Source organism: Rhinoraja longicauda, chromosome 8 (genome assembly GCF_053455715.1).
Source record: "Rhinoraja longicauda isolate Sanriku21f chromosome 8, sRhiLon1.1, whole genome shotgun sequence".
NCBI lineage: Eukaryota > Metazoa > Chordata > Chondrichthyes > Rajiformes > Arhynchobatidae > Rhinoraja > Rhinoraja longicauda.
The window spans coordinates 24,829,078-24,856,717 of NC_135960.1; the positions used below are offsets into that span (position 1 = coordinate 24,829,078).

At 37.7% G+C, this 27,640-nt stretch overlaps 1 protein-coding gene across 3 annotated transcripts in view; it reads left to right on the plus strand.

Annotated features, from left to right (window-relative positions):
• The window catches only part of nckap5l (NCK-associated protein 5-like), a 542,250-nt gene that overhangs the window by 464,453 nt on the left and 50,157 nt on the right, over nucleotides 1–27,640 (plus strand). For all 3 annotated transcript variants that reach the window (XM_078403437.1, XM_078403436.1, XM_078403439.1), the window contains exons 10-14: nucleotides 1,292–1,480; nucleotides 2,673–6,541; nucleotides 8,117–8,294; nucleotides 9,756–9,899; nucleotides 19,988–20,075. In XM_078403437.1, coding sequence (XP_078259563.1) covers nucleotides 1,292–1,480; nucleotides 2,673–6,541; nucleotides 8,117–8,294; nucleotides 9,756–9,899; nucleotides 19,988–20,075 — 4,468 coding nt within the window. The remainder of the gene's footprint in view (nucleotides 1–1,291; nucleotides 1,481–2,672; nucleotides 6,542–8,116; nucleotides 8,295–9,755; nucleotides 9,900–19,987; nucleotides 20,076–27,640) is intronic.

A 27,640-nucleotide genomic window follows, 5' to 3' on the forward strand; every position in this document is an offset into this window, starting at 1 on the left:
TCAATCAAAAAAATTATTGATTAGCAATGGTTGAACTTAGTGTTGGCACACTTGTGCAGTCAAAACCTAGCATCAGGTGTGAGGCCCAGTTTGTCGACATTGAGTCCACATTGCCACACAATGTGGAAACAGTATCTGCCCAACCCTAACCCACTGCTCTTTGTGTGAAAATCCAGTTTAGGTGCAGACAGTTGGCATGAATAGAGAGAGAGTCTATGGCTTTCCACAGACTGACCTATCTAATGTTAAGAAGATCAAACATGAGACAGAAAGAGAAAACTAATCAAGTCGGACCAGACCCCAGAATGTGCACCTTGCACTCCCTCTACTCAATCACAGCAGCTCATAAGATGCCCAAACAGAGGGGGTAATTTAGTTTCAAGGAATAAGGCTTGGCAGGTGGGAGGAATAAATGGGAGCAATGATATATCAGACCTAGAACAATAGAGTTTGCATATTCTCCCCGTGACCGCGTGAGTTTTCTCCGGGTGCTCCAGTTTCCTCCCACATTCCAAAGTTGTGCAGATTTGTAGGTTAATTTGCTTTTATAATTTGTCCCTAGTGTGTAGAATGCAACAGTGGGATAACATAGAACTAGTGTGCATGTGATTGGTGTTCTGCGTGGACTTAGCGGGTCTCTAAACTAAAAACTCTGTTTTTCTTTCCACAGATGTTGCCTAAGTGATTTCCTCACTTTGTCTCTTTTGTTTTTGAGCACATTTTACTGATCAGTTACTGTTCGAGAACCAAACATGTTTCTGTTTTTCAGTAGGAAGGGTCTTTGTGATCAGCAAAATATTCCAGAAAATGGTAACAAAGGTCATTGAAATCTGTTCATACATCTTTACAAATTGAGTCATGATCCACATTCATAGTGTTAAAGTTTTTTTCTGCCTGCTTCCCCATGGATCTTTTATTTATTTATGATGTTTTGTCTGATTATCTCTGGGTTAAGTTAAAAATGTTAAGTTAAAAGTTAAATTAAATTAAGGTAGAATGATTTGCCATTTATTTAATAGAGTAATATCAAATGTAAATAGAGGAAGAAAAGGTGAGGAATTGGTCGTGAGTTGGTAAGATAAACTAAAAAGATTAATGCGACTTTCGTTTGTAACATGAAGTGAAAAGAGGTTCTTCAAAACCTTGCCTCGAACTGAAAGAAATACAATATGTGTTCATGTATTAGAAGTGACAGATCAACTGAGAATATAGGCAAAAAGTTTCTACGTTAACTATGTATGAGGGGAGAAGCAGTTGCAGTGTGACAAGTATTCCACTTTTGTATTAACAGGAAGCTCATCCAAACACACCATCAAACGTATCTGTTTTAAGATGTCAGAGTCAATTAAATCTGACAGTACCTAGCCAACTTTATCCCAGGAGCAGCTGTAGCAGCAGTGAACTCTCTATTTCAAGTGCCTGCAGTGAACATTCAAGTGGCTCCTATTCTTGGAATGAAGGAAGGACATGCAGTAAGAGGGTACAGTTTGAGTCCTATTAACGAAACTTCATTTGACAACTGTCTTTCAGGAATGTCATTGCAGTCAGCTAATAATAAAAAAATCTATAGGCCAATTTTAAGACTAATAGGCCAATAATTCTTAAAGATTGACACTCATTAGCACAACTACAGCAGAATAAAACTGTTGCCTACCCAACTGCTGGCTGGAGAGCTTGTCCTAAATCTCAGTGATGGGACGATCTGTGGTGCCAAAGGCTATAAAATTACATTGGTGCCACCCATCTTGAACCTCTGGTGGAATGTCAGATTGGTATTGTATCACTCCAACAGCAGAGATGAGGCCCAGGAACACTGAAAAAATATATATTTCCTAGTTTTGTACTCACAGTGAAGCAAACTGAATCTGGTAAGGTACTTTATTCAAGAAAGTGCATCCTGTTATTGGATAGAAAATCAACCTACTACTTCCCCAGCCAAACTAATAGCTACAAATGAAAGATAGAATCAAATCCCAGTAGAACTGAATTCTGTTCCAAATTTTGTTCATTGATGCACATGTTATCTTTTGTCCAGATTTGATCTCCCAAGGAATTTTAATGTTGATTTATTGAAACACAAACAACTTATTAATAAATGAAAGTATAAAATTTACAATACATCATTACACAGACCCCTACTGATAACGTGAATGCAAGAAAATGCTTTGTCTGTCCATGATAGGCCACCAGCATAATCAAGGACTAGTCTCATCACAGACTCTCCCTCTTCTCCCCTCTCCTGTCAGGCAAGAGGTACAGAAGTGGAAACATATATCTCCAGATTCAGGGACAGTTTCTTCCCAGCTGTTATCAGGCAACTGAACCATCCTGTCACCAACCAGACCTATCATCTCCTCATTGGAGACCATTGGACCATTTTTAATTGGACTTTACGGAACTTGATCATGCACAAAATGTTATTCCCTAGATCCTGTATCTGTACACTGTGGATGGCTTGATTGTAATCATGAAGTCTTTCCACTGACTGGATAGCACGCAACAAAAAGCTTTTCACAGTACCTCATTTTTACAATTCCTTTGTATTTGACAGACAAGAAAATTACTAGATATGAGTGTTCTTAAATATCACTTAATCAGAACACTTGAACCAGTACCCTAGATGAAATATGTGTCTGAATTATTCCTAAATGTTGTTTTCTTTTCATTTGTAGTCATCTCTAAACTGGGAAACAAGACTCAGCATTGGCTCCTCACTTCCCAGCAACCTCTCTAGTCCTGCAGAAGAACTACCTCCCACTCGAGAAAAAGAAAGCCATATCCTGGAAGGATTAAAGAAGCTTCAAAGGAAAAAGTCTTTCTTGGAACCACCTTCAATTATGTCAAAGTGGGCTTACAAGGATTGTATGAACTCCAATGAAGGAATTTACTCACTTGGCCTAAGATGTCGGAATCGCAATAAGAACAAGAATCAAATGCCTTTCAAGGCTACCAATAAAGCATTGGGCTTTGACCGAACTAAACCATTTGAATATGATTCTGATTCACATGATGATGCAGATGACGACTGCACGGCAATTATAATAAAGGAAGTGCCAAGTAAAGACTGCAAGTCGTTTTGTAAAAAACTAAAGCACAGCATTTCTGATAGTCTGTTTGATTGGGATCACAATGTTTCAGAAAGGCTCACATGTTTAAGCTCAAGAGAAAAGCCTGAAAAGCTGACTAGTTTTGTCACCAGCATTCAGTCAAGTGATAAGCTTTGTACAAGCAACAACTTACCTGTGACAAAACTGCAGTTTAATTCTACCAAACTGCATTATAAAGATTTAACTATCCAATTATCTGACACCGAAGATATTGAGATTTTGGATGAACTGCAACTGGAAAGCAGAGACAAAAGAAATTCCTCTGAACTTGTATCAAGTTTGTTAACTGACAAACCGTTAGTGAGTCGTGCAAATCCACTCAGTTGCAAAAAAACATTCTTCTCATCTGCAGATAAAGATGAAGACCATTTTTCGCCTTGCTTTGACAATAATCCGGAGACTTCGAATCTATTGAAAGATAACTCTCAAGCAACCAAGTTTGTGAAAACGTCATCTGAAGAATGCATCACAATAGTGTTTGATGCTGAGGACGGCCAGCCAATTAGGTTTAATTCCCAGCAGACAGCGAGTGTCACTGTGTCTTCAAATCAAATTGCTCATCCAAATGCTTTAGATGGGAATTGCCAGCAAACTGTTTTTGCTGTAGGAGACACTGGACTGGTGCACCAAGGACTGATCTCTTGTCAAAGAGGAAGTGATGCAAAGAATTATACAGTTTTAGAATCACTTCAAGGTCACATGAAGCAAAATCCTTCAGAAGGTCCGAAAGACGACAAGAAAACATTAAATTCCATTGTTCATACAGATTCTATAAGCTGTGAAAGGTCATTTTCACAACACAGTCCACAACAACAAAAAGTATTGAAGTCAACTTGTAACACACCTCATAAATCAAATTGTTCAGCTTCTCCTTCTATTCAAAAGCCACATCTAACCAAAATACCCAACAAAGGGAAAAGCACATCACAAAATCCCTGTAAAGGAAACAGAAGTGAAACCACTAATTCACCTCTGACACCTGTTTCTCTTAACCAAAACAAGTCTCCATCATTGTCAGCTGTGAAATTTTCCAAATATTTAAAAATGCCAAACATTAGCATTAATAGTGGTTTGAAAAATGATATCAACATTCCAAAATGTGGTTCACCTCATGCTCAGAGCTCTAAGATTGCATTGTGTAATGAAACAGCAAAGAGCCATTCTGGGATCGTACAAGGATCTTTATTTTTCAGAAAGTCAATGGCAGATCATGGAGAACAGCCCACACGAGATAAATATGATAGTTTGGAGTTGGAGGAAATAAAATCTCTATCACCTCCACCTCCACCGGGGAGATCCACTTCATTGCTATTCAGACCAAGTTGTGAACGTTCACTGAATATGATTGTAAAATCTGAAACCATCACGTCTGTTGACACAGATAAAACCGCACCCGCATGTTCATCTTTACAGCCATTGGGAATTACTGGTGCTTTACGCTCTGCCCAATTGACAAAAGAAGCACAAAACCAGAAGTCCCCAGCAGCTTCTGATTTGAGCAGCTCCCACCATGAAAAAGTTGCATTGCAAAACTCAGCACAACAGTCACAGCAGTCAAATTACACCTCAAAAGATTTGACTAGGATCTCTTCAGAAAATAAATCCCAGAAAACAAATTGCTCAAATACTTCTTCATTGATGCACATTCAGCCTTGTCCTCAAGCAGCTGCTAAAATGATTAGAGGTTTAACATGCAACCAAAAGGATCCCTCTCCACATAACACATTTTTTGCCAAAACGGTACAGTTATGTGAAAATGACTTGACAACACAATGCACACCACTGTCAGCTTCATCAGAGTGCCATGTACCAAGTATAAATGAACCTTCAGCTCATCCACAGCATTGCCAGTCTTCATCTGTTTCGAGTGACAAGCAGGCAATCCTTCCATGCTTTGAAGAAAAAAAGGCCAAAACTCGTATTCCTGTAGGGCTAAAAGGTTTCTTGAAATCCCCCCCATTATTGAGAAAGAGCTCAACTGTACCTGGGAAGCTTGAGAAAGACAGTATTAATATCTATTCTAAAGGAAATGTAATTCAAGGAAAATCTGGTCAAGTTGATGCATCTGAAAGTATCGAAACATTGGAACAATCAGGTTCAGTGGTGAGTTATGAGGACAAAGGTGACCTTCAGGATGTTCCTGTTGTAAAAATAGGTTTTCCTGCAGAACTTGACTGTGAAATGAAATATTGCAGCGACATCGCAGATGGGAATGATGTTAACAACATGGAAATTAAAGCTTTTAAGAGGTCAATTTCAGTTAATAGCAAACCCTATCTTAAGCCTGCTCTAGGTATGAATGGTGCTAAAGCTCGAAGCCAGAGTTTTAGTAATCAGACTGGGGAAAAAACTTGTGTTTCACCAGTGGATGGGCCAGGAAAAGTGAGAACACAAATAATTACAAATACAACTGACAGAGGTAATTCTTTGACAAGGCAGATCTCAACCAACGCAACAGATGCAATGCAAACTAAACCAGCTTGTGGCTCTTCAGCTCCTCAAAGCCCTTCACATTCTCCAAGATCTGTCGATGTTTCATATACACGACAGGCATCTAATGGAAGTATAAGTAGCTCGAGTAGTCTTCATAGCAGTCCGAGCAAGTTACCCTGTCGAACTCCACCAAAAGGGGATTGCCAGCTTAGTGCTTTAAAGTGTACTGGCAATCAGTCATCACCTCAGAAAGAAACTAGAAGCCTACCTCTCAGCAATCGATCAAGTGAGAAAAAGTCAAAACAAACGCCACAAAAAGGGAAAAATGTAATGAAGTCTGATTATGAGGCTCAATCGTCACCGAATATGTCTTCTGCAGATAAGCCATGCATATTACATGGTCCCTCTGAAATTAATATGGCAAAAATTGTTAAGAAACAAGAAAATCTCTCCAAAAGGCCTGAAATTGCTGACAAGGTATTCATTCCTCCTCCAGTTTCTGAGACACAGTGTAGCATTGAAACAAAGGTCATGTTGGGAATTCAAGAAAATATGCAGAAGTTGCTAGGACGGGACAAGTTTCAAGTGTCGGAGACTAAGCAGAAGACTGGCCCTTCAATAGCCAAGTGGTTTGGGTTCCGAAAAAGCAAGTTGCCAGCTCCTAACAGCAAAATGTCGGATGATTCCCAGTCCAAAGATGAAAAAAAAGTTACCAAAAGTGGAGCTAGTTCTGGAATCAAGCAAACAAAATTAGATAAGAAAAAGGACAAAAGAAAAAATGAAAAAGGATGTCAAAGGGAGAATGATGTTACAACAAGAGATGCCAGTTGTGTCAAACAGTCAGAAAGCGATTATCCAAGTAGAGGTTCTGAGGTTACATGCCAGGAAGCACACCACAGTAGGAAAATAAGTCTTATGTCCAAGCATCAAGGTTGTAAGGATCATAATATTCCAACAAAAGAGTCTACAAATGATCACTTCATGCAAGAACTCCTACACAGGTATGTTTGATAACCCATTTTTTCATGATGTTGAGTTGTAATATTGTTTATCATTGGCCATTCTTTATTTCAACTCTGTAATCTTATGTATCACAATGAAGTTTAGAATTATACTTCAAACAATTGCAATCTATATTGGCATCAACGTTTGTCAAAGGAGTTAATGTCTGCATCCTGCCATTCAACAACTGAAGCTTGGTACTCTGACCATTGAAATGCACTGAATGATTAGAAGTTGCTGTATTTTCTCAGCAGATAAAACTAAACTCACCGTAGCAAACAAAGTTAATTCTATTTAATTTAAGCACCAATTTAACCATTGATAAGTGGTTGATAAATGATAAATGGTAATGGAAATGAAAATTATAACAATAGAAATGAAATTTATCACTTTTTCATTACTAGATAATTTATTTTTATGCCTTATTTTGTTCTCTCTCCCTTTGCCACTTTTTAAAATCTATATCTGACATGATACTGAATTTGTTCACTCTAATTTGTACCTCCTTCCTAGTCTTTTCTCATCTTATTCCCCAATACTTCAATCTAATTGTCTTGCAGAAAGCACAATTGTTTCTTCTGTGTCATTCAGATTCTCACCTTTACTTATGCTACAATGTAAGCAGCTCACATTTTCAACAATCTCCCATCCAATACAAAACTAAAAATGTAAATGAGCAGGAAAAAGATAAAACTCACAGACAATGCAGTCAGGTGCATTGCTAATAAATAAAAATTCTGGCTATTCTAAACATAATATTTGGTTCCTAGGATCTTTGTTTTTCATGGATTTTGGCATTCAGTGATCATGCAAGCCTCTGATAGAATTTTATTTTATTTGCTTATACTTGACAAATTCAAATGACGTAATGTCCTCATTATAAAATGAAATCAACTTTACTAATCTCATTGCTCCTTATTTGCTTCTTAAAAGTTGGATTCAATTGATGCATTTCTTCCTCCTCAAGTATCATAATCATATATTGATAACAGTACAGAATGGGGCCAGTTCTGCCCTTCAAGTTCATGCTGATTCATTCAATAGTGATATGATGGTCGCAAGCCATTTCTCTTTCATTGTGCGCTGTGATTTTATTTTCAATTCACTTCAGAAATACATAATTGAATCTCCCTTCACTACCTTTTTGGGCAATGAAATCTGGATGTAACTATTGAGTATTTTGTTTCTCTGAATTGCTCTTGGCTCTTTTACCAAATAACCTGTTTTTTACAAACAGTTTCACTTAGTCTGAATTTTATTTGAAGATTTATAAATAAATGGTTAAAATTAATGCCAATGAAATTATAATGATTAAATTAGCACCGTCAATCTAGTAAAGTGGGTTATTCACTGAAGTCCCACAACATTCAAACTTCTACACAGAAACACGTGAATATTTTTAACTCAGATTGCAACAGGCAGACTATATCAAAGCAAAGTCATAAGCATTTATCATTCAAGAGTCTGGAGACAGAAAGATACAAAGAGTTACTTATAACATTAAAGTAGAATGAGCAATTGACTGATTGAAGAAGGATGGTCTAATTCATCAGTGGAATCGCTTTTACCTGCAGGGTTGATAAGAAGGCTGCACATCAGAAGGAAAATGGATCAAATCATGTTTCCTGCAGGAACGTGTCTAAGGGCAACTCCCATGGCTCTGCATTTCCCTGCAACTCTATCAGTATTCAGGCAAACCATGGAAAGAACTATGAAATGAAGCCACCCACAGAGACTCAAAATGAAATTCAAGTAAGTTTGAGCTCTTTCAGTGTGATATTCTAATAAAAGAAAAGAGTTGTAAATAATCTATCCCAGAGTGATTGTGATGAAAATGACTTTCCTAAATTTCAATTCAATACACTTGCAGTTAAGATGTTATCCCAATAAATGCCTTTGGCATAATAACCCTGAAATTGGACATTAACTAATCAAGCAGTATAAATACAGTGGAGAAGAGATCAGCTGTTTGATAAGGCCACAGACCTCATCTGATTTCTAATGTGGTAATATCCTTAACTAGGCTACCCAGTTATAACAATATCTTAAAGATAGCCCTTGTCCTGAATGTTCCATTAGTGTAGTATTAAAATGCTCGAAGGTACAGGAAAGTGTTAAAATAGATAAAAAGAAGTGTCAAATGCTTTAAAGGACATGTTAATAATCTTTCCAGATCTTATATTTTTTATTCTATTTCTAATAGTGGTTTTGCCTCAAATCAGCATTATTAATGTAACGTTAAGTAGGAGGTTCTGATGTTGAACATTTCACTTGGGTTGAATAAATAAATCTGGCAGGAAGCACAATGAGCTTCAACACACCTCGATTATACATCTCAACTACAAATTCATATACAGAACGATTGTTATTCATGCTAATCGCAAATGATTGTTCAGGTCATCCACTAGTCATAGACGTACTTTGGCAGTTAGGTTCACAAGGTCACCCAACTTCAGTTGTTTTGAGTCAGACTAATACATCATGGAAATAGGCTTCTTGGCCCATCAATTCCGTGTCAACAATCGAGCACCGTTTTTTTACATGAATTTCGTTTCTCCCCCCCCTCTCCCTCCCCCCCCTCTCCCTCCCCCCCCCCTCTCCCTCCCCCCCTCTCCCTCCCCCCCCTCTCCCTCCCCCCCCTCTCCCTCCCCCCCCTCTCCCTCCCCCCCCTCTCCCTCCCCCCCTCTCCCTCCCCCCCTCTCCCTCCCCCCCTCTCCCTCCCCCCCTCTCCCTCCCCCCCTCTCCCTCCCCCTTCTCTCCCTCCCCCCCTCTCCCTCCCCCCCTCTCCCTCTCCCCCTCTCCCTCCCCCCCTTCACCCTCTCTCCCTCCCCCCCTCCCCCCTTTGCTTTTCTTTTGCTTCAGCCGTTTGCTTTTCTTATGCTTCAGACTCCAGCATCTGCAGCTTCTTGCACCTCGACTAATGAAATGCATACAATTTTCTTAAAAGCGCAATATATGTTGCTAATTTACAAACAAACTATGGAAGTTAAGAGACCTTAGTGTTTGGGTCAGCATTTCAAGAGACAATAGCTGATTTCATTTTTCTTGCGATATGACCTTTTGTCAGATAATACACTGATGTCCAAAATAGATTTAAGTGTTTCAAAATCGCATGTGGTATTTATGCACCATTTCAATAACAGCTGTACAATCTTACCTTCAGATTTATTTCTTGGCTCTTATGATATCTTTGTCTGTTGTCTTTAATTGCAGAAAGAGTTGCAAATTGATCCGGAGTGTGTAGGTGATTCAAATCCACGTGAAAGTTATGTTGAATTATGGCAATTAAGTGAATCATCTCCAGGGAAACTCTCTGATTGGCAAGGTTTAAATTATGAGAATCAAGGGAATGAAAAGGTAAACTTTTGCACTTACATTATCATCTTCTAATTCTTGGCAGCATATTGTTCACATTCATGTGAACACGTATGTTTTTCATTATTTAATAATCAATATGAACTGTAATAAGAACTATTATCAGTTGTTTGCAAAATATCTTGCCGTGCATATTTTCTTCTCTTTGCCAAAGTTGAAAAACATTAAGCTGTTTTAAAAATCGTTGATAAAATTATTAGTACCTTTTGTTCATGTTCATTGTTGCTCTGGGGATTCCTTGCAGTCCCACAAATACTGTACATGGGTCATTCAGTAAGATGGATTAATGACATTTATCAGTAGATTCTTTATCATCTCACAAACGTGATCTTTCCATCATTAATGCTTTACATCCAATATGGGCCCCTCAAGATCACTATAATCACACTCTGTATTACATAGTAAAATGTGTCATTGAAGTAAATGACAGAATGGTCCTTGCAGATCTCCAAAAATCACTGTATTCATGCTCATATTTAAGACATTTGAGTGCTGTTATAATTGTTAACATCTGATTTAGGCATCCTTCTCTAATTCAGTAAAATCCTGTACATGTTCTAAAATATGTTTATTAGAACATCCTTTCCAAATAATTAATTTGCCATTTGTTCTTATGCAGCTATATATGGTGCATTGATCTGCCCATCATGTAGAAACAAAGAACTGCAGATGTTGGTTCATATACAAAAGGACAGAAAGTGCTGGAGTAACTCAGGAGATCAGGCGCCATCTCTGGAGAACATGGATAGGTGACGTTTTCAGTCTGAAGAAGGGTTCTCGACCCGAAACGTCACCCATTCATGTTCTTCAGAGTTGCTGCCTGACCTGCTGAGTTACTCCAGCACTTTCTTATCCTTTTGGCCTGCTCATCAACTAAATGATGTTTATAAAGAAAAGGACTTTAGGGTTGAGAGTGAATTATTTTGAGTATGCAAATTAATTATCTTGGTACTCTGTGATACACTACATCATTTATTAATTTTACTTTATTGGATGCATTTGTGTTAATATATTTTTCTTTTGAGAGGGCATTTCTTTCCTATATTTCTCTCGGATTCTGATTTGCAGTTATAATAATCCTCCCTTACCCTTTCATTTTGCTTTAAGTTATAGAATTTTCATTCCCCAGGTATCTTCAGGGAATTGTCATAAAGTTTCTGCAACAAATTTCCACCAATCTTTCTCCTTAGCACATTGGGGACACACCAACTCCACCAGAAATCTGCCAACTCTTCTATTTTCCTGTGATTAACAGATATCGTTATTTTAGGAAAATCAGAATATTAATTGTTTTAGCTATTGCCCACAACTATTTAACTGTGTCATGGAGTATTGAGGGAGTGCAGCGTAGATTCACCAGGTTAATTCTCGGGATGGCGGGACTGACATATGATGAAAGAATGGGTCGACTGGGCTTGTATTCACTGGAATTTAGGATGAGAGAGGATCTTGTAGAAAAATATAAAATTTGTAAAGGATTGGACAGGCTAGATGCAGGAAAAATGTTCCAGATGTTGGGGGAGTCCAGAACCAGAGGTCACAGTTTAAGAATAAGGGGCCATTTAGGACTGAGATGAGGAAAATCTCCTTCACCCAGAGAGTTGTGAATCTGTGGCATTCTCTGCCACAGAAGGCAGTGGAGGCCAATTCACTAGATGTTTTCATGAGAAAGTTAGATTTAGCTCTTAGGGCTGAAGGAATCGAGGGATTTGGGGAAAAAGCAGGAACGGTGTACTGATTTTAGATTATCAACCATGATCATATTGAATGGCTCAAAGGGCCGAATGGCCTACTCCTGCACCTATTTTTTCTATGTTTCTATGTAGGCATTTAGTCATTGAAGCGATTAAGTATTCACTTGCTACTTAAATGGAAATGCCTCAATCATGCAGGAATATTATGATTTTATTTCATCCAAGTACTAATAAAAATTCACTTCTTAAAATCACATGCTATAAAATCCTGCATTTTTACAACTTGTTTGCGGCCTGTAAATTGTGGTAATAAGGTGAGTTGGTGGGTGGGGGGAGAGGATAGGGGTAGGACAATATCACTCAAACCTTGGCCACAAAACAATGGAAGAAATCTCTGAGGGAAACCAATGTACAATGTTATGTATGTTGCATGATAATTAAAGACACACCACTTAAATTCTACCTGCAAAGTTCCTGAATATTTTTCAATGTGAACATCTAATTATTTTCTAAAGGATCTAAGATCTTTGATCCCATTATTCTTCCACAAATTCTAAGCCATATGCAATAAATTTTCTTGCATTGTTTTTACATGTATCTTTTAAAATAAACAGTCCTATTTATTGAAATTTGACATGAAGTAATACAATTTTAAAATTATTTTTCCCATTTCCTTAACTATAATACCTGTGTAAAATCACCTCTTATATGGCTCCTTCCTGACCAGATTGCCGAGTTTCTAAATATTATCTTTAGAACACAGATCAGTGGTTTAAGCAGCCAGCCCCATGGTTTTTCTCTGCAGAACCTTCTGTGCTTCCTTTATGGATCGAAGTTGATATCTGCATGCACTGCTCAGAAGTCCGACCAGAACACTGTACGGATTTCTGCTGGCTTTTAGTATATTACATTAGCCATATATTTCAACATTCTAATTACAGTTTTTGATTGCTATTGGTTACACGCGTTGAATGATGAGTCTGCTGACATTTGCAGGACATCATCCTTAACTATTTCTATACCTTCACGGGTACCTTGCATCCCAGCTCTGTTGGTTTCATTAGTTTCCAGCTGTCTATATTACTTTTCATATTTAGTTATGTTGCTCACAATTAATTCTTAGAATTTCATCATTACATTGTGGGATGTAATTTATATAAATTTACTCATTTTACTTTATTGGATGCATTTGTAATAATATATTTATTTTGAGAGAGCACCATTTATTTCATATCTTCAAAAAAGACTTCCTCTCGGATTCCGAGTTCCTCTTATAATAATCCTCCCTTACCCTTTCTCAGTCCTACAGTGCTTATCTTTATAAATATCGTGAAATAGTTCATTGGTAGACCCTCACCACATATAGCTGCACAACATTGAATAGTGAATGAACAGATTTTGATCAATTTATTACACAATTTTTGAGCTCCATCTTTAAGTTTTACAAAATCTCCAGAGAATACAAATTTGCTTGCCCTTTAACACAACAACTGGCATGTGCAATAAGGAAACATAAGAAAATAAAAGGTAACTTGAATTCCTAACAATTACACAGAAACATTTTGAATGTTTCAATAAATTCTCCAATGTTAGAACTTAAATTGTCATTTAGAGAATAATCTAGAGAATTCTCCTTATTCCAAACTCTTATCATCTAATGCATACATTTTTAGAACTCTTTGTTTAGTTAGTAATACAACCATATAAAATATTACCTTTTTTTTCAATCCAATGATAAATTTATAATTCTGAGAAACGTAAATGCTTTTGAGACTGACATGATGTTGCAATTAGTTAGAATAACTGTACCGAGATGCATGAGTGCATCTGATACTGACCTTGTATTATCATTGAAAGGAGAGTGAATTGGAAGTAGGGAAATGTGTAACATGCAGGAAATTTAATCCTTCTGATCTGGAACTTTGATAGTAAAGTATAGCCCCTTATCGCAGTCACTTAATTCATCTGTGGTTCATTTAATACAAGGCTGACAGACAGAAGTATAGCTTCCATAAAGAAGCACATAAGAGAAGTAATTTTGTTCCTTTTAGACAACAGCAGTGTGAAAATGTTTAAAGCTTTGTATTTTTGTCTGTTGGGAAGTCTATAACAGGTACTCGTATATGTAATTTGGGTGTACTTTACGCCAGTGAGCTGAAAATTATGATGCAAGAGGGCTGAGATGCATTTGTATTATGTAAATTGAAACAGTTAAGAATATCTTATAATTAATTCTGACCTGTGTCAGGTTGTCTCCTTCATCTTGAAAAATCCATTTTGCCTCTCTCTGTCTTAGTGCATCTATCCTGCAAAATGAGCTTTGGTATAACACTTAATCATGAAAGAATGACACTTTGCATTTTGAAAGACATTCATATTACTCAGCACTTATATATTCTGCTGCAGTAATCATGTAACAGAATAGTAAAATTGTCAGAATAATTCTTGATTATTTCTCAAAAATTGAATACATTTATGAAAAAAAACAAATGCACATTTTCACTTTTAAAAGTTGCTAATCAAAATAGTACTTGATGTAATTAGTTTTGCAGGATTTTGAAATTATACAATCCATGTATGAAGATAAATTATGCTTCAGTGGAAATGAATGGTAAAGGATAATCTTATTCATTTGCTGAATCACCATTGGTTTTTAATAGTAGAGATTTTAGAGTGTTTAATACAAGATGTCTTTAATTTTAGTCCAATACTTTTACGCTTTCCCAACCATCTCTTTGTCCTCACTTTCTGCTTGGTTTATGATCGTCTGGAACAGACATTTTGAGCAGCATCTCTTAAATGAGAGCATAGCTTAACATTGTTTGTTCACAAAATTACCAAGCAGACATTGCTGAAAATGTCAATTTTCTCGCTACATCTAATCAGTCGGAAACAAACCAACAAGTAGAGATGTCTTATTTTATGCTAACTTAGTAAGTTATAGAAAAACAAATGAAATAATGTCTGCCAATGCGGACTGGCCGCAAGGAACCAAAGAAATTGTGCCTGCCTTAGTATAATGGTGCCCCATGTTTGAGAGCAAGCTGGAACCCTCAAGTTATTATGAACCACATATTGGAGTTGCACATAAATGATATTGACTTAAGCGCATCAACAGCCCTAAGGGTTGGTCTTGTGATAACAGATGGGTATAGGGTGACTTCAGTATGCATTATGACTTTGTGATGTAGACTGTTAGCTCCATCTATTATTACTGGAATTACACAATGGTTCTTCATTGCTGGATAATCAATGTGGATAGATCTCAGTGGAAGCAGTAAAGCAAATATACTGTGAATCAGTAACCCTGTATTTGTTTACTTAACAATGAAAATCTTGGTATCATGAAAGTATGAGGGATGCTAGAATATACATTACACATATTTACACAAGGGTTTTGATGAATATCTGAGGGTGCTTTTGTAATATTTCTTGGAAAACATAGCCGTGGGTGGAAAGGTATTTGTGGTGTCCCTTATTTATGTTTTCACAGATTTTTTCATACATATGAAATTCAAATGTCCAATGCCGATCTTAAGATTTAATGTAACTATAATTCCATGTAGAAGCACATCAAGTTCATTTGAGCTAACTCTGAAGAAGGGTCGCGACCTAAAACGTTACCTATCCATTTTCTCCAGAGATGCGGCCTGACCTGCTGAGTTACTCCAACGTTTTGTGTCTATCTTTGGGCTAACTCAGACTTGCCCACGGTCAACAGTTTATTAGAAAGCTAGAATCTGTGTCCTCCTCACGAGTATGTTCCTTACTTCCAACAGTGGAACACAATGGCGTGCCAGGGGCCAAGCACAGCCATGTCCATTGTCATATTTTGTTTCATCCCAGTCATATTTTGTTTTAATTGATTTGCAATAGTTTGAAATTTTTTAACTATCGTATATTTTTTTAATTTGAGGGGCTGTTGAGAAAGCAGCATAAGCTTCACAAAACCATCAAGGCCAGAGCCTTGTATTTTACCACCTCAGTATTTGTGATGAACAGTTGGATCTGCAGCATCTCAAGCTTGTTAGGAGCTAGCCTGAGGGCATAAATGAGGACTTGGCTGTCTTTAGTATGATTCGAGTCATTGCCTCATTGCAGACATAATTTCATAATTTAGGATGTGAATATCAAATACAGATGTCCTGCAGAATAGGCATAAATAAAGTATAGTGGTAATGAATGTTAAAGAAAATCTAAGACTCCACTTTGATGCTCAGCAGAAATCATGCATCTCAAGGCTAACGCAGATTCAACGAGTTCATCCTTGCAGCTAGATTTAATCGGCATGGGCCTGCCAGTCTTGCCTTCCCAAAAGTAGTGGCGAATGCAAGCTGGACTGTAAAAAGAATTCAATGTGGCGGCTCCCAAGGGTCAGGCCACTCCCACATCGAACCCTTCGGCACGGTGATGGACAGGTCCGGGGACGGTCCCCAGCTACAGGGATAAGTAGCAGGGGTTTTGGCGCGAGACTAGTCTTCAGTCTCTCACTGAAGCGGAGAGTAGTGTGCTGTGTGAAATAAAAGCCTCTACGGAATTTGCCTGGCTCCTCGCCTTCATTCCGGGCCCATTTCGCGCACCCGCTACATCAGTAAATTTTAATGTAAAACTCCACAAATTGTACTCAAAATGCCCATGTCTCAAGTATGTCCCACAGTCACACCTATCTTTTGTAGCTTGCAATTTAGACTAATTGCTCTCCAACCAATTAGACTAAACTGAATCATTCTACGCAGACACTGATCCCAGTCTTGTAGAGATATAACCCATCCATCTCGAATAGGTGTCTGCTGGTCCAAAATGTTGATCCTATCCTCTTGCACCATGAAATACCATAGTTCAGCTATGATTTCATCGAATGGTGGAAATGCGTGAGGGCTGAATGATCTGTAATCCTAAATTATTACTTTTCTCTTTATGAAACTAGTTCTTGCATAGCTGGAATCTTTGTCAAAATCTCCTTGGATAAATATATTTAAAGGCAGGGAAAAGCCTGAACTGTTTTTCATATGAACTAATATGAAGTGCTGTGAGATGATTCAATCCAGCAGCCCAATATCAGCAGCACAATAAGAATAATGGGGTTAGACTGAATTGTTATGCAATATGTATTGTGTTGAAGCACCAACGTTTCAATGTACATAAATGTAAAGCTGATAATGAATTCAGTCAACATTTTAAGTGCAGATTTCATTCAAGGTTAGTGTGCAAAAACACAACCAGGAGAAAGACTCACTTCAACAGGGCATCTTGCTGAGTGCAATCCAATAGGAACAACGTAGTCTGCCCAATACCCAAGTGGAGGGTGGTGGGGGATGCGAAAATGAGGCAGTCACAGAGGTGTGAAAAGAAAAACTGTAATCAGACAGGGGGAGGTCAAAGACTTTTCCAAGGAGCCAATTGGAATTTTATTGGGTCCGCACTGTGGAAACTGTGTGGTAAAGAGTAATCATGCATACATTTCTTTTAAAAAATCTCCCATCAATTAATCAATTGAGATTGGGAATAAGTAATATGCAGGCTAAAGTTACTGTTGAAATTATAGCTCTTTAATCGTGCACTATATGCTCAGCTTTTAATGTTCTGGGAAGAGTGAAATAGTTCATCATTAGTTTGTTTTATCTGATTCCTTAGAATCCGAAAAAAAACTTTTTGTTTTTTAAGTAGACTAATTCTCAATGGGTTCTTTTGCAGTGGCAACATGCAAGAGTTTTGTCTTCCTTAATGATCTTTCATTCTAATTGCGCACTTTCTTTCGATAGTTGCTCTATCCCTTCTGCATAGGTGACTGGAACTACACAATTGACTGCCACATCGATGATTTAGAAACAATGACATTACTTCTCAATTTTGACTCAGAATTGACCTTTAATACTTCTGTTATATTCAATTCTGACTTTCCAGAGAAAGCTGTGCATGATTACTTATACTTGAACTTTTAAATGCTTGTGTGATCCAATGTTACAATAAGTAATTTCCTAAAATTATAAAACAAATATCAACTGAATAGCAGAGCTGCACTGAGACATGGAGGTAAGCATGCATAGATCTCTGCTGTCACTGGTTGCAATGCAATATATTGATGACAGTATAACTAAAGTTGAAACGTTGCATATGATATAATATAATGACCAGTCTAAGACTGAGAGTTGTAACAAAACAGGTAGATTACTATAGAAGGCAACAGTAATGCAATTGCATATTACTCATATTACTGGAGGCAGCTTCAAGAGCCAAATTTTAATGATGCCAATCTGTCTATACCATCTAATGCTTTACAACCATTGGTAATGTACAGGCATCTTTTTCTGATACTGGGGAAGTATCTGACAAATTCATAAAACTATTTCTGTGAATGGGACTTTGCACTACTACTTGGGTGCATTTTACTGTGATTTGCAAATCTACCTTTTTTACTATAAAATACACAGCTTCTTAAATGTCATAAAACCAAATTAATTTAATTAGGTACATCCATTAATTCAAAAATATAAAATGGTGCATTGGTAATTGTCAAGATTAGTATTAAATACTCGGCTCTTTTCTTAATCTTCTACTGGGTCACATAATCGTTCGCACTGCTGAGAAGGTTGTTGGCTGCAACCTTCCCCCCCATTGACTAACTGTACACTGCAAGGGCCAGGAAGCGAGCGGGCAAGATCATCTCTGACCCCTCTCACCCTGGCCACAAACTCTTTGAAGCACTTCCCTCTGGAAGGCGACTCCGGACTGTCAAAGCAGCCACAGCCAGACATAAAAATAGCTTTTTTCCCCATGAGTGGTAGTTCTACTCAATAACCAAAGTCTGTAGTTTCTTTTTTGCTCTGGTTTATTTTCACCCACATGTTTAGACCGTAATGTTGTATCCTTATTATTTTGATGTGTTTATGCTTTATTCTTAATTGTTAACTGTATGTTTGTGTTGTCATTTGTGAGCAGAGCACCAAGGCACGTTCCTTGTATATGCACATACTTGGCCAATAAACCTATTCATACTTCATAGAATTGTATTTGGCTATTATGGATAAAAGACCGATTGAATTTTCAATTGGCCATGTTCCTATTAATTGACTAAGACCTTTATTATATCAGTTGATCTGAAAACACTATTTTTTAGATAGAACAGAAACATTGAGAAGATTAAGATTTTGAGGAATTAGAGAACAGGAAAAAACTCAAACAAGGAATTTGGATGGCCAGAAAGGGGGCATGAAATGGTATTTGCAATTCAAATTAAAGAGCATCTCAAGGCTTTGTATACATAGATTAAAATCAAGAGGGTCATGAGGGAGAGGGTAGGACCGTAAGAGTCAGAGAATCTAGGCGAGATAGTAAATGCGTATTTTACATTGGTCTTAATGAAGAAGTTCATGGAGGACTGTGAGATTAGTGTGGGGTATATGAATATGCATGGGTATTTTGAGATCAAGAAGAAGGAAGTCCTGACTCTTATACTCAATGAAGGGAACATAATATCCACCTTCTTTACCACTCCATCTATTTATGTTACCATTTTGAGGGAGCTATGGACTTGGACCCCAAACCATTTGCTGTTAAGGCAATTAGTGCTGTTAAGGGTGTCTTGCCATTAACGATATACTTTCACTTACATTCAAGCACGTCAAACTTGCTTGGATTAAATTCCAACTGCTGTTTCACCGCCCATATCTGCAACTGATCTATATCCTACTGTATCTTTTGACAGCCATTCTCACTGCCACTCCATTAATTTTGGTGTTGTCTGAAACCTAATGAACCAATCTCCCTATTTACACCGTCAATTACACACACACACATATATATATAAATACACGCATAGTATTGTGATATATATTCTGATATATATACTGATATATATATATATATATATATATATCACTTTGCATTGTAATATCACAAATAACAGAGGTCCCAGCACAAATCCCTATGGATTGCCACTGGTCACATACCTCCAGCCAGGATAAGACCTTTCCATCAGTATCCTGTTTTCCATGGACAGTCCAGTTCTGAAACCAAACTACTAAATCACTGTGGATTCCGTGTGTCTTAATCTTCATGATCAACCTGCCAAGAGAAACTTCATAAAATGCGTTAGTAAAATCCATGTGGATAACACACCTACTGCACTAACTTTATCTATCATCTTTATCACATCCTTAAAATACTCAATCAAATTATTGAGATATGGACAAAGCAAAGATGACTGCCCCTAATTATCCCATTCTCTTCCAAATGCCACTTAATCCTTTCCCAATGTTGCTACAATTGCTAAATGATCTGATTTAGAATAAAAGTTGTTTTGAAATCAATTAATTGATATTCCTTTTTTATAGTATTTTATTAACATATATTTCTTTACCTCTCCAATTACTACAGATTTTAGATGCCAAGGTGGACAAAAATACAAACCCAGAAATCACAAAGGAAGTCATCACTGAATCAACAGGCCAAGATCAAATGATAGGTATGGAAAGTATATGAGCTAGATCATTACATTCTTTACTCACTTTGTGCCCAGTGTGTTTAAAACTACATGAATTTTAGTTTAGTTTAGAGATACAACATGGAAACAAGCCCTTCGGCCCATCAAGTCCATGCTGGCCAGCAATCCCCGCACACTCACACTATCCTACACACACTAGGGACAATTTACAATTTTACTGAAGTCAATTAACCTACAAACCTGTACATCTTTGGAGTGTGGGAAGAAACCGGAGTACCCGGAGAAAAGCACGCAGGTCACGGGGAGAACATACAAACTCGGAACAAACAACACCCATGGTCAGGATTGAACCCGGGTCTCTGGCGCTTTAAGGCAGCAACTCTACTGCTGTGCCACCGTGCCATGCTATACATGGTGTTGCAAAAAAACATCTAACTCTTGCAACCTAATTTAGATGCTTCAGAAATCATTTTAACGTGTTGGCAGAGGCTTTTTCTGGATATATTCATAGACGACTTTCTAGGCTAAAATAGCTATCCCTCTAGGGTGCCCTTTAAAATTTCATTTGATTTTTTTATTGCCCATCTTAGTGCATTGGTTGCGAGTAAGATTACTGTTTCTGAAATCTGATACATTGAAAAGTATCAAGCTGTTCTCTTTTAAATTTTTCATATTTTATATGCTCCAGGATCTTATTCCAATTTGACAAAGCTCACAAGCGCCCCTACTCAAAGTCATGATTCACTCTCCGAAGGTCTTGCATACGACCTCAGCTAATCATTACATATGTACATGGAATCATCACTTCATCTTTTGACTAAATAGCTGCAGGCACCAGCAGCATTCCATCTTCAAATATTAAAAATATATAATAATAATAATAATAATGCATTACATTTATATAGCACTTTTCATATACTCAAAGACGCTTTACAGGGATTTAGAGAACATAGGGAAGTGAATAAATAGATAAATAAGTAAACAAACAGAGAAAGGAGACAGAAGGTGAGGTGACCTTCAGTGGTTGAAGGCAGTACTGAACAGGTGCTACAAAGTAGCTTGAAAAAACAATTTGATCTGCAATATATATTCTATAAGCGCTGCAAAATCCTTCTGTGAAACAGCATAAAGAGAGTCTCAGTTTGTTTTACCTCTACCAGCAGGAGAAAGTTAACAGTAAATTTTACAAAGAGGCAATTATTAAACCATGTGAAGCAAAAAGCTATTTTAGCCCAGAAATTGGAGGACATATCATTCACTTTTTCGATGTGAATTGCACGTAAAATCGATTTTGTGCGTATTTTACATGCTTGTGTCATTTTCAGTAGATGTCTTGCCCATTTTGACATTACATCTTACACTTTCAAATACAATTCATCCTCAAGTACTTTATGTTTCATCATCATCATCTGGATTCATGATGGCAACACAAGAAGTGTGATGCTCATTTGTTCCTTGACAGAAATTGAACTAAAACATCAATTGTATTGTGTCTACTTCTACTTGTACTGAATAATATTACATAGCTCGCAGACTGGAAGGAAATATCTTTACTTGTGCTAACAGAACTGAAGCATGATGCTCGCAATGTTGTAATAGTTAACCATGTTTGAGAGAGATTCTTAGGTAATATTGATACTCCAATAACAGTTAAGTAACAGTTGCACTTAACAGCTAGCATACCCAAGCCACAAATCAATGTACATCCAGTGTACAAATTTCCTTTTAAATTGTGAGAAAAGAAAAAGCAACCCTCTACAATTAGGCAAATGTATTTATGTTACTTACATTAATTAGTACATTAGTAACTTAACATATGTTGGCCATGAATATGTCTCACAGTATTCAAAAACATAAGTATACAAATATTTTTACTATTGTAATCATAAGAATATTGTACTTCTTGATCTCCTGAGACCTTCCCAACAATGTAGGAATTACCAACTCTGCTATGGCTCCTGTGGTTGATGGTGAACCTCTCATTGGCATCTCCATAATTCTGTGCCCAAACCTGACTTCTGTTTGACAGTGACCATTTCCTTAGGGTCTTCCTGCAACTTGCATGTCTGATATTCATCAGTTTCATAATCAGACATTCTGTAATGCACACTAATTATTTTGAATCTTTTTGAGAAAATGCACATTCAATACATTCCTTGGAGATACAAAAGCCCGCCCTTATCTGGTTCCACTTAGCATCTTCCTTACTTATCAGATTCTGCAAATGCACCCTCTTGTTCCCACATCACCTTTTACCCTTTGTTTTTATCTCCACCCTCCATTCTCCCTGCTTGGTTTCTCTACCCCCTTGTTTCTCTTTCCCTATCTATCTCTACCTTTCTCCTTCCAACCATTGTCTCCTGACTTCACCCCTTCCCCTTCCCCATCTGCCTCAATCTGCCCATCAGTCCTTACTCACTTGTTACCAATCAACTGCCATCCCTTGCCTTGCCCTTCCTTCTCAACACTTTATAATGGCTATCTCCCCTCTGCTCTCTCAATCCTGATCCGTCATTACCAAAACATTGACTATCCCTTTGTCTCTACAAATGCTGCTTGTCTCACTGAGTTCCTCCAGTAGTATTTGGCTTTATAGATATAGCATGGAAGTAGGCCATTTTACTCACCAAGTCCTTATTGCCCATCAATCATCCATGCTTTGCCATCGATCATCTATTCGCAATAGTTCCATGTTATCCCACTTTCTCACCCATTCCCTGCACATGAGGCCAATTAACCTAGAAACCCACAGGTCTTTGTGATGTGGGAGGAAACTGGAGCATCCGGAGAAAATCCACGTAGCCACAGTGAGAACATGCAAACTCCACGTAGACAGCACCTCAGGTCAGAATCTCTGGCACCTCAGGTCTCTGGCACTGTGAGACAATGGCTCTAACAGCTATGTATCTGTTTGTTTGGCTTCAGTGAATGCTAATTTATGGACTATGCAATACTCATTTTGGTACTGTTATCACAGTGTCTTCCCGTTCTCTTGCCGCTTACTGTGTTCATTTTTTAAAGCTTTAGACAACAAAGCTTATTTAATTTGCTCACCATCTGCACCTCAGCTCTATTACTGTGCAGAGAGAGGAAGGGAGTCTTTAATCTCTTTTGTCACTCGGCCTTGCAAATATTGTGCAATTGAACTTTAGCTCTGCGTACTGTTGAAACTCTAGCTCTGCATACTGTTGAAATTCAGTGCCCTACATACACCACCACACCACCACACAATCTTAGTGGAGACCATGTATGGCAGTAACATTTAAATGGCATAGATTCATGAAAGATCTGGCAACAGAAAATTAGACATCAGTAAAGCTCTAGAGCAAGAGAATTACATTCCAGCATCATCTGTAACCTCATGGTCCAGTTTAACTCTGGCTTTATTTCCAAACCAGGAGATAAACCCTGCTTCAAAGTAGCATGAAGCAGCATGGTAAGAAAAACATAAAGGACACCTGAAAAAACAGTGGCCACCTGGGCAAGCTACAAAACAAGACTGTTGTATGAAAAACATTTGAAGGTGCTTGCTAAACGCACAGTTAAGCTGTCATCTGCCAAAGCTTCCCAGTTCTGTCAACTAGCCATTAATGCTGGGTGAACAATTATACACAACAAGTAATAGGAACAGACGGATCCATTAATATCTTTATCCACATTGATGGTGAAGACAGAGGTTCACATCCATAGGGCATAGAACATAGCACAGGAACAGCCCCTACAGCCCATGATGTTTATGCTGAATATGTTGCATCTTCATCCGGAAGCAAAAAAGAAGCAAAAAAAAGTTTGGAAACAATGAGTAAGTCAGGCAGTATTTGTGCAAAGACAAGCTGAGTTAATGTTTCATGTTGAAAGTCAGGAGGTGATGAAAAGTCCTTGATCCAAAACATGAAGTCTTTTGGTCCATTCACAGGTGCTGCCTGACGTGCTGAATATTTCCAACAACTTCTGTTTACATTCAGTTTTCCTACATCTGCAGTTGTTTTGATTTTTACCTGGGTGAATTATATGGAAGGCACATCTCAGCTTTGACTTGAGATCCTCATCTTCACAGAAATCAACCTGATGTTCAGTTATTATGACTTGCACTGCATAACATGAAAACCAAGGTTAAGATCATCAGTCACTGCAACATCTGCAGAACCCAACAACATAAGATCTAGTTGTGCCTCTAGCGAGGATGCCCTTCCATCACTGGCCATAAGAGCTACAACATTGGAAACAACCCAACAAAATGAGAAGATTGCCCTGGTGTGCCTTGTTCACAAGAAAACCAGACTAACTCAATTACTTCCCCTGTCAAATACATTGGTAATGCAATCATATGCCACTTCCACAGCTATAGCTACTCATCAATGTTCAGTTTAATCTATCTTTCATAACTTAATCTTTCAGCCTAGCATAGTTCTGGTGAACTTGTTCTGCACCTCTCCTAAATTCAACTTAGCTCTCCAACAGTGACCACAATTTTATCAGAATACTCCAGATGGGGTCTATTCAAGACTGGAATTGAAGCATGACTTGCTCACTTTTATATTTCCAACTCTCTTGAGATAAAGGCTGACGTTCAATTTGGCATTTAAATTACATTTTGAACTTAAGCACTGGCTTTTAGTGAATGAACATTTGAACACCTAAATCTATTTGTTCCTTTACAGCTTCAAGCTGCTCTATATTCAGGATTTTTGCCGTTCTATTAGTTGACAAAATATCACAAATCAGTCTGTATTATATTATTTTTACTTATGACAGAAAGACTAGTTAAGGTTAAAATTGTGTACACATACCCTAATGTATAATTTATTATCACTTTTCAGGCTTTCAACAATGAGAAGGCAATACAATATAGTTAATTATAGGATTTCAATCAGTCATCAACAATATTGCAGGTTCCTCTTTTTTTTATAATGTTTCTTCTGTGGAGAGATGAAAATGTTAGGTTTTAACATTGACCTATGATAGAGGTACTAACAGAAGATTTACTAGATTAATTGCTGGGATGGTGGGGATCATTGTAAGAAGAAAAATCTAGCAGAGTGGGTAAATAATAGCTTGAGTTTAGAACAATGGGAGATGGACTGGATAAATGCAGGGTTGAGAGGGTCCAGCGGAGGTTTACAAGAATGATCCCAGGAATGAGTAGGTTAACCTATGATGAGCATTTGTTGGCACGGGGCCTGTACTCGCTGGAGTTTAGAAGAATGAAGGGGGACCTCATTGAAACATACAGAATAGTGAAAGACTTGGATAGAGTGGATGTGGAGAGGATGTTTCCACTATTGGGAGAGTCTAGGACTAGACGTCATAGCCTCAGAATTAAAGGACGTTCTTTTAGGAAGGAAATTAGGGTAAATTTATTTAGTCAGAGGGTGGTGAATCTGTGGAATTATTTTGCCACAGAAGGCTGTAGAGGCCAAGTCAGCGGATATCTTTAAGGCAGAGATAGATAGATTTTTGATTAGTACAGGTGTCAGAGCTTATGGGGAGAAGGCAGGAGAATGGGGTTAGGAGGGAGAGATAGATCAGCCATGATTTAATGGCTGAGTAGACTTGATGGACCGAATGGCCTCATTTAAATCCTATCACTTATGACCTTATGATCTGTGGAGGGAATGGACAGGAAATATTTTGTGCGAGGACTCCTCGCTAGGTGTCTAGAACCTGGGATTACTGTTTTTGAATAAAGGATTGAAAATCCAGCGATGAGATGTAAGGGAAGTAAATCTTTGAAATTCTCTACCCAAGAAGACAGTGGAAGCTTTGTTGCTGTGTATAGTAAGGTTACGAACCGATAGATTTGAAGGGAATTAGGAGCTTTGCAGTTGATGTACTGAAGTAAAAGATCAGCCATCAGCTTATGTAATGGCAAAGCAGACATGTAGGGTAGAATATCATCCTATTTTGTTTGTACTTGTAAGAGTACTGCCCACTGAGTATGGGGACTGGCATTTTGCTTGCGTTTGTCAAATTGGCACCCACACAATGCTGGGTGTGGGTCAGGTTTAGGCCACCTCACACATAAACAATTAGAGAAGCCTTTTGAGAAATGTTTTTTCCCACACCGTTAATCCTCTTTTAAAAAGTGAACAATAAGTCTTCTCGAACCAGCAGTGCCAAGTTGCAACAATTTGGAGACTGGGTGTGTCTCATCTTACTTGGCTTTACATTGTCCCACTTTATGTCAGATCACTGATGAGGAAAGGGACGAGAGGAAAGAGCTATCGAAAAATTACGCACGTCCTGAATATAACAATTTCAAAGGCTATTCAATATTCCAGTTTTGGTCAATTTCAGCGCCATTTTCTTAATCGTAACCAGGTTATTTATAGGAGAAAATAGCAAAATATAGGAAATTGAGGAAGGAATTATGGTGAGAATAAACAGTGAGGAAAACCAATAGATGAACAAAGTAATCCCACTGTTATGTCCTAATCTTTCTGGCAAGCAGAAATGCATTGTGTCGAGGTATCCCAAGTACATAGCAAGAAGATGAAGTGTATAACAAAGATAAAGCAAGGAAAACTGATATAGAATAGAACCTCTGACCTGTATTAGTTGTATGCAATTATTAAGATAGGGTTACTGATAATGGTAAATAGAATGTTTTCTATATTAGACACTTGATGTCAGTGTGAAACATTATTATCATTGTCAAATTAGTTCCAGTTATTGAGAAGTTTACGTTGAATGGGACAGAGACTTTACCAAAGGTAGTAATGGACCCAGTAAGAACAAGGAGCATTGAGAAAGGGAGGACAGTACACGTGAAGTTGGTAGGAAGAAAAATAATGATCAATCATTTTTTATTTTGCTTAATACTTAATACTGATATTAACACTAATTAGTTAACTCTCAGACACCCCCTCATACCACGATACTGTTTGAAAAGTGCCTTGAAAGAAAATTACTTTTGAACTCTGCTAATAAAAAAATGAAAAACGTAAGCTAGTCACTAATTTAGGAAAGTTTAGAGCACCATTTAATCTTTGCAGATCATATTTCAATGATAATAAAATTAAAAATGAATCCTGAAAGCAGATTTTTCCAATCAGCAGCTTCTTTAGCTGCACATTTTCATGGCTTTGAATCATACAAAATATGTTCTGCCTCATCTGAAATAGTTGCCCTTTTGCATTCCTTATGCATTTAAATAAAGCAAAGAATCTATTTAAAATATACAAAAACAGATTTGCTTGGAAATTCTATTGCCTTTCCCATTTTTTTCAGGAAATGAAAATCTTTTTTTTTCATAGATTGAAACACGATATGAACCTTTTCAGAGTCATTTCTTATATTTGGAAAATTTGACCTGAAATTTCCTGCCATAAGTAACCCATGCGACCCTGACATAATTTTTGCATTGAGGGTACGATTGATTATAGCATTCGCTGTACAATGTTGCTGTCGGTGTGTTGAAAGGAAACTTGGGCCACGTTGTCCAAGTAGCAAATTTAATTGGATGCTCTAAGACTTTATGGGTTTGCTGCCATAGTACTGGGCTATCCTTCCCAAGGTTTCGTCCCAATGCAACCCACACCCCACCCCCGCCATTGTTGCCATAGATTAACGAATGGTCTCCTGCT